Source organism: Colobus angolensis, unplaced genomic scaffold (genome assembly GCF_000951035.1).
Source record: "Colobus angolensis palliatus isolate OR3802 unplaced genomic scaffold, Cang.pa_1.0 Scaffold101, whole genome shotgun sequence".
Classification (NCBI taxonomy): Eukaryota; Metazoa; Chordata; class Mammalia; order Primates; family Cercopithecidae; genus Colobus; species Colobus angolensis.
The window spans coordinates 5,617,748-5,625,555 of NW_012111031.1; the positions used below are offsets into that span (position 1 = coordinate 5,617,748).

At 42.5% G+C, this 7,808-nt stretch overlaps 1 protein-coding gene across 2 annotated transcripts in view; it reads right to left on the reverse strand.

The window, feature by feature from the left end:
* The window catches only part of LRCH1 (leucine-rich repeats and calponin homology (CH) domain containing 1), a 195,991-nt gene that overhangs the window by 69,508 nt on the left and 118,675 nt on the right, over positions 1-7,808 (reverse strand). For both annotated transcript variants that reach the window (XM_011939811.1, XM_011939802.1), the window contains exon 3: positions 7,415-7,541. In XM_011939811.1, coding sequence (XP_011795201.1) covers positions 7,415-7,541 — 127 coding nt within the window. The remainder of the gene's footprint in view (positions 1-7,414; positions 7,542-7,808) is intronic.

Genomic DNA, 7,808 nt, shown 5'->3' on the forward strand with positions numbered 1-7,808 from the left:
AATTGAAAAAATGCAAACGTTCTGACAGAAACTGCAGTCTGCTAATATTAGCCTCCTATCATGTAGCCATGCCCTTTTGTGGAAGTGCATTTTGTATGACTCACTGTGTCACTTCAGGGAAATGTCTTACCCTTTCTGTGTCTCTATCAAAAGAACAGGTAAGGATTAAATAATTCTAATTATCCTCCAACATGAGGAGTCCATTTGCTACATCAGAGATAATGAAATTATTTTGGTTGAAAAACAGATATGTAACTAAATGGGAAATGTCAATTTTGATTTCTTAATAGTAAAAAACCCTCAATGTCTGTGGTCAGAACTCACTGTCTTTTTTTTTTTTTTTTTCCGAGATGGAGTCTCTGTCGCCTAGGCTGGAGTGCGGCGGCACAATCTTGGGTCACTGCAACCTCCGCCTCCCGGGTTCAAGTCATTCTCCTCCCTCAGCCTCCTGAGTATCTGGGATTACAGGTGCACACCACCATGCCCAACTAATTTTTGTATTTTTAGTAGAGGTGGGGTTTTACCATGCTGGTCAGGCTGGTCTCGAACTCCTGACCTTGTGATCTGCCCGCCTCAGCCTCCCAAAGTGCTGGGATTACAGGTGTGAGCCACTGCATCTGGCCAGAACTCCCTGTCTTAAAAAGAAAATATATTCATTTAAACTTGAAACTTTCTCAAGAAAGCTCTGGGATGACAAATTATCACCTTTCAACACCAGCGTCTTTTTCCAGAGCAAAACTCTGTTGCACAATTCTCCTAAATTTACAAACACACGGCCTACCCCACGGCTCTTCAGAAGAAAGGCAGAAATGGAAGCACAGAGGGGCTTGAGCAAGCCCTGGGTTTCCAATCATCGCATAAAAACCAGAGGTTAGGAGGCGTCTCCAGAGACCATGAATGGACAAACAGCATGGCGAGCACGTGAATTTATGCCTCTGCCGTTATCTCCCTCAGAGACTGGAACGCTGCCCATGCAAATAATGAAGAAGGGATTCTCCTCAGCACTTGCTCAGTAATCAATCTTTGAATCCAAACTCTCCACACAACCAAACATTTCATGAAAAAAGAATAAAAAATAGCATATCCAATCAAGGCCAGGACATGCACCTTCCAACTAGTCATTTCTTGAGCCAGGCCTTGTGAGGTTTTTGATTAGAAAAGCAGGTTTTAAATCAGTGATACTGTGTTCTCTGATGTGAAGGTAAGAGCTAGAAGACACGATTTTCACACACTGCGTGACTTCAAAGAGGACAGAACTGAGGAAAAAAAAACATCTCTGGACCACAACATGTCACCATATACAGGGAACCAATGAGAAAACTCTCAGATCTTTGGCAAATGCCCCACAAAAGGCTCTCTGTTTTATTGTGTTCTAACAGTGTGTTTGTTTTTACAGCTGCCTGTTAATGATAACACATGGCATTTATACAGCATCTCTTAACAAATCTACCTCATCCATCAGGCATGGTTTAGCAGTAAAAGAACCATGTTTTCAACATGTTAACAAGGTTTTAATGAGTAAAATGAGATTCGGCCAACACAAGTCTACAGACCCCTTCCCTGACTCTTGCTTCCACAGTAACAAAACATTAGTGAGACATTGACCATTTGTACCAAACCTTTTTTTTAGTAACATTTTCTTCCCACAACTTTAATGGAAAAACCACCAGAAGTTAAACCAGGGAACTCCAAAGAGAAAAATCACAGCTCCACTCCATGAGGGGCTTACAGTTTAGGTGAAGAGACAGTGCTGTATTGTGGTGAGGATGCTGATTAAAAAACCTGGTTTTGACTCCAGCTCTATCTCTTCATATCCTTGCGGCTTTGGTGAAGCAATTCTAAAATTGAAACTTATTTGTAAAATTTAAACATGACACCTACCTTGCTGGCTTATTTTCAAGACTACATGAAATAATACATGCACACCTAGCAGAGTGCCTGGTATACAGCAGATGCTCAGTAATGTGAACGCTTTATCTCTTCCCTTTAGAGAAAGCACGGGCAGATAGACGTACCAAGCAACACATTCATACTGCTACAGCAGTGAGGCAACAGAGCATATAGAAGTCATTCAGAGCAGCCAAGGAGATCAGAAAGTTCCACAACATTCCCATCTGAAATGACCCTGGAGGGGCCAGCTCCATGGAGCTAAGATTCCATAAGTTTTCCTGCACCTGCAACAATGTGGAAATACACCCTAGCCACTCTTGTTGAGTCAGGAAAAGGACATCTCAGTAGTGTCTCTTTGTGGCTTCTTCATGGGACAGTCCCTGCACAGTCTCAAATGGCAGGACAAGGCAATGACTGAATGGGAATGCATTAAAAAAAAATCTTATATAACTCTAATGTATTTAAACAGGTAAGACATCATTTTCCAACTCCAATTCCTTTCACAAAGTAGAAAGGACAACTGTTTTCTTGTCAATGGCTAAAGTTTTTTTATTTTTTATTATTTTGTTGTTTGTTTTTAAGTGACTGCTGACTCTGGAATGTTCACTCACACTTAGAAGAAAAGAGAGTTCACAATTCTGGCCGAGCATGGTGGCTCACGCCTTAATCCCAACACTTTGGGAGGCCAAGGTGGGTGGTTCACTTGAGGTCAGGAGTTTGAGAGCAGCGTGGCTAACACAGTGAAACCCCATCTCTACTAAAAATACAGTTAGCTGGGTGCAGTGGTACGCACCTATATTCCCAGCTACTCGGGAGGCTAAGGCAGGAGAATTGCTTGAACCTGGGAGGCAGAGCCTGCAGTAAGCCGAGATTGTGCCACTGCACTCTAGCCTGGGCGACACAGCAACACTCCATCTCAAAATAATAATAATAATAATCCCATTTGGAATACTCTGAGTCTGATGTGAACAATTTAAAAATATTTCTCCTAAAATAGTTAACAAACAATGTTTAGAACCTAATAAGCTGAGACACTGTCTCAGCGCTGAAGCACTAGGTGGCTTCAAGTATTCTGAATGCTTGAAGTGCTCCCAAATCTTGTAACAAGCTGGTTAATTTGTGACTACAAAACAGAAGCCTCCCATGGCAATTCTAGAATTACTTCTGCCCCTCCAGGGAACTTTTTTCCCCCAATTCATAGCTTAAAATAATATGATATGGTTACCTATAGTAACACTACTATTTTAGGCAAAAAGATATGAAAGATAAGTTAGAATGGATGGAAAATAATCTTTTTTTAGACTGTGACCTTAAGCAAGACCACTCCCTCTTTGTGGTTAAATAATGACCACTTATTAAATTTTTACCAACTTCATAAGTAAATGCTTTTTTTCCCAAAGATCACGCTTGCTCACACACAGGGTCAGGAGAGCGGAAAGAGCACAGGCGACAGAGCTGCCATATCCAGAAGGGTAGCCACTGAACGCCAGAAATGTGGCCAGTCCAATCTATGATGTGCTTTCAGAGTTATGCACACACTAGATTTCAAGGACTTAGCATGAAAAAAAGCATCTAAAATATCTCATTAATTTTTTTTATATTATATAGGTGACGAAGTAATAATATTTTGGTTATTTTAGGTTAAATAAATATTATTACAATTAATGTCACTTGCTTCTTTTTTGTAAATGTATCTACCAGTGCTTTTGAAATCACATTTATTGCTTACATGATATTTCCACAGGACTGTGCTGGGTGAGGGTGTTTCAGCTTATGTTACAGTTTAGCTACAGAGGGGTGACCTTCCATATGTCATGCACTGGCTTTCTGCCTCGGGTTTCTTCATTCAGAAGATGTCAAGAGTTTGGACTAAATGCCTTTTACAATCCCCTATCGCTCTAAGATCCTAGAACTTGTGGGTTCAACAGTTATTGCTGGTGGAGAAAAGACATAAGAACCAGGTGAAGACAGTCCTGTAACTAGGATGTGGGGCCGCCCTCGTTAGAGCTGGGCCCAGGACAGGGTGCCCAAGAAAAGCACGGGGTGTCCCTTAGAGTCATCCAACAGCCAGTGTGTCCTGACGCTGGAGACAAGGCTGTTTACACATGTCAGCCCTGCAGCTGAGGAAGGGTATTTGAGGAAAGCCCTGCTCTGGTACGGGGCTGACTCTCAGGCTCAGCACATGTGCCACCTGCTAATAGATGAGCTAGCTGACACAGCTCTAGAGCACAGCTGATGGATGGCATGCGGTGTCACTTACACTCAAGGTTCATGGGACAGAAGCACATATCAGTGCCAAAAAGTTCCAGAAGATTGATCTCACCCATGTGCCACCTATCTGCATGGGAACTCAAATAATGAAAGAAAAAAAAAATCAACTTGTCAGCTTAATTCATAATTGGCAAAACTTGCAAGCCACCAAGATGTCCCTGAGGAGGTGAGAAGATAAACTGTGCAGGCAGTGGAATATTATTCAGCACTGAAAAAAATGAGCTGTCAAGCCATGGAAAAACACGGAGGAAACTTAAATGCATATTCCTAAGTGAAAGAAGCCAACCTGAAAAGGCTCCATACTGTATGGTTCCAACTAGATGACATTCTGGAAAAGGCAAAACTATGGAGATAGTAAAGATCAGTGGTTTCCAGGGTTAAGGAGGAGGGAGGGATGACACAGAGGATTTGGAGGGTAGTGAAAGACACATATCATTCTACATTTACCCAAACAGATAGAATGTACAACACCAAGAGTGAACACTAACGTAAGCTATGGACTTTGGGTGACATTGATGTATTGGGATAGGTTCACAGATTGTAACAAATGTACCACTCTGGTGGGGAATGTTGATGACAGGGAGACTGTACATGTGTGGGAGTAGAGGGTATGTGGGATATCTTTGTACCTTCTTCTCAATTTTGCTGTGAACCTAAAACTGCTCTTATAAATGAAGTCTGTTTTTTTTTAAAAAAAATTGTTATTCATATTGTATTTCCAAGTCCTAACCCAAATTTCAGCAATGATGGATTTTGTGGCTATCAGATACCTAAAAGAAGCATTAAAAGAAAAAGCAGTAGCATATGACCATCACTTTCATCCAAAGCTTTCTTCTAGGAAATTTTTGTTTCCTAGAACCAGTTAAAATGGTACCTTCTGAGTTATGTGGACAGCAAGATTGAGTCTTCCTGCCCCCACAACCCCATCCAGGCCCAGCACCTGAGAGTCTTCACAATCTCCTCCAGCCATCTTTCTAGGCTCACCTTCCACCATTCAACAGTAACATTCAGCAAACATCTGCTGGGTGCCTATCAGGTGCCAGGCACCTGGGATGCAACAGCAAGTAAGCAGCTTTCAGGGTGTAGGGGGAGCTGGCACAGAGAAAACCAAGTAAGGAAACAACCGTGATGCTATGAAAATTCAGTAATAAGTATGGAGTGCTTGCCTCAGGAGCACCTAACTCAGGCTTGGAGGATCTGGGAAGGTTTTTTGGATGAAGTGAGATCTAACTTGGCTAAGAACTAACCAAGAAAGGAGTGGGGAAAAAGAAACAGCCCATGATGGAAGAGTGATGTGTGCACAAGTCCGAAGTGAAAATGAACAAGGTGCATTCCCAGAAGGTAGGAACTTGGAGAGTGAAGGTGTCAGTGGCAAGAGATGAACCAGAAGATGTGAGCCGGGGGCTGACCACAGAGGGCCTCAAATGCCCTGTGAAGGAGTTGCCTGTGGCCTAAATCTAAGGCAGTGTGTGTGAGGATGGCGTGCCCAGCCCCATTCTATCTACCTAGACTTCAGCAGGATTAAACAGCTTCCCGCTCCCAAGCACGACATTGACTTCTAGGATGTACTGCCTTTGCACGAGCTGTCCCTTCTCCTTGAATGCTTTCCCTGTCCCTGTCCCTGACTTATGATTTCCTCCTAGGAAATCCCACATGGGCCTTATTTAAGGGACCTCTCAAAGGGCTCTTCTTTTCCAAACCTCTCACAACCCGAAGACTAAATTAATTAATCATTCCCTGCCTCATGCACATGCTTCTTGTAATAGAAACTTTTGGGGATGGGGTGGGGGAGGTGGTGGGCAGCGTCTGCTCAAATGAACATCTGTCTTCTTTCAGAATTACCCCCTGTGGTGGCAGCCCAACATCCACATCTGAGCAGCACGACCATGTGTCTTGGGCACAGCACACTAAGTCCGGGGAGAACATCAGGCCAGATCCGCCTCTCACTTAGAACCCAGGGCTGAGAGATGCCAGTAGGTCTCTTGCTAGGTACTTTTCCCAGGAGAATATTTAAACTTGGGCAACCTCTGCTGTTGTATGGAAGAGGAAAAGCTGAGCAGAAAAATGAACCGCTGCCACGGTCCTTCACAACATTCCCGTGTCTTGTCCTAGTCACTCATGATCTGTGACCAAATGTCTTTATAGTAAGTGATCTGATGGACCCCTGTATCCTGTAACCAACCCTGACTTTTGGTGTGAGCTAGTTGGAATGAGTTTTGGACAATGCTATCAAATAATCCATGAAAAAGACACTTTCTATAGCTCTAATGCCTTTCTATAGCAATATTAAAGACAAAGCTGACACATAGGTGACATGGGTGCCATCACTCTCCTAGACCAATCCCACTACAGACATGACTACGCAGTCACAGCCTTCTCTACCTGGGCCTCACAGGCCAGCACCGTGGTGCTCCAGGTGGATCCACAGGAGCTGGCACAAAAGACAAAACTTATCCATCATCAGTGTTCTAGACTGGAATCTACTGGAAGACAGGTACTGTGCCCTTTTCATCATTTAATCCCATCAAGCCCTGTGCCTGACACAAGGTCGGGATGGAATAAGCCCAGGCCCTGACTGCTAACTCCTGTTTCTTCCTTCACCTATGTTAGCTCAATGGAAGTTTAGAAAGCATTCATTCTTTCCCAATTTAGAAGAAAGGTAAATAATTAAATGAGTAGTGAAAGAGCTGAAATAGAACAGTGCATCTCAGCTTCACACACATTTATAATCCGTCTCTCCTCATCTACAGCTTGTTTTCCTTTTCTATCCCTGGGGACACGGTCACATTTTAAACTTACATCGATTTGGGACAATGATTTCTAAAATCTCGACAGAATCAGAGCACCCTGTTCTTTCTGTCTTCTGACTTAACGTTATACCTGCATGAAGTGTGGCCTACTAACTTATTTGTAGATTATTTTGGCAGTTTAGCCACAATTTTTTATAAGTTTATATGCAATCTGAAAAAAAAATCTAACTACAACATGATAGCCCATAGACTTCAGAAACTGCAAATCCTGCAAACTTCAGGAGCTGTAAATTACAGGAAGCCTTTAAATCCCAGGAAATGTGTCTGTCACAGCAAAGTTTCAAAGCTGTTCCTCTCCCCACTTAATGTCTTTATCATATACCTGCCCTCACGCAACAGAGGCTCTACCTTGTCCAACTGTCGCGAAAAGTTTTTCTGAATACCTTGATAGGCTATGATCAGTCAACCAACAAAAAAGAGCATCTTAAAAATTGGTAACATACCAACTCCATTAACTGCTTGAGCTGGCCTATCTCTTCTGGTAATGATCCAAGTTTGTTGTTACTCGCGATTAAGACTTTGAGAGGCAGACCACACAGGCAGGCAGGCAGGGCGGACAGCTGATTTCGACTGCAAAGACAATGCAACAAGAACACACATAAACAGAAAGGCCACGTCATACTGTCTGTGAATCTGTTTTTAACAAGAAAGGAAAAAGGAGTGATCTGAGAAGACATTTTACAAATACAAAAAGTCCAATATACTTTCTGTATATGTGATAACTCAAATGACAAGTGTGTAAGAAAACAAGATACGGTGTTTTTTTGTTTGTTTGTTTCTGCTTTAAAGAAGGGTATGGGCAGTTCTGAAAGAGACAACTTTCTTCAACACAAGGAA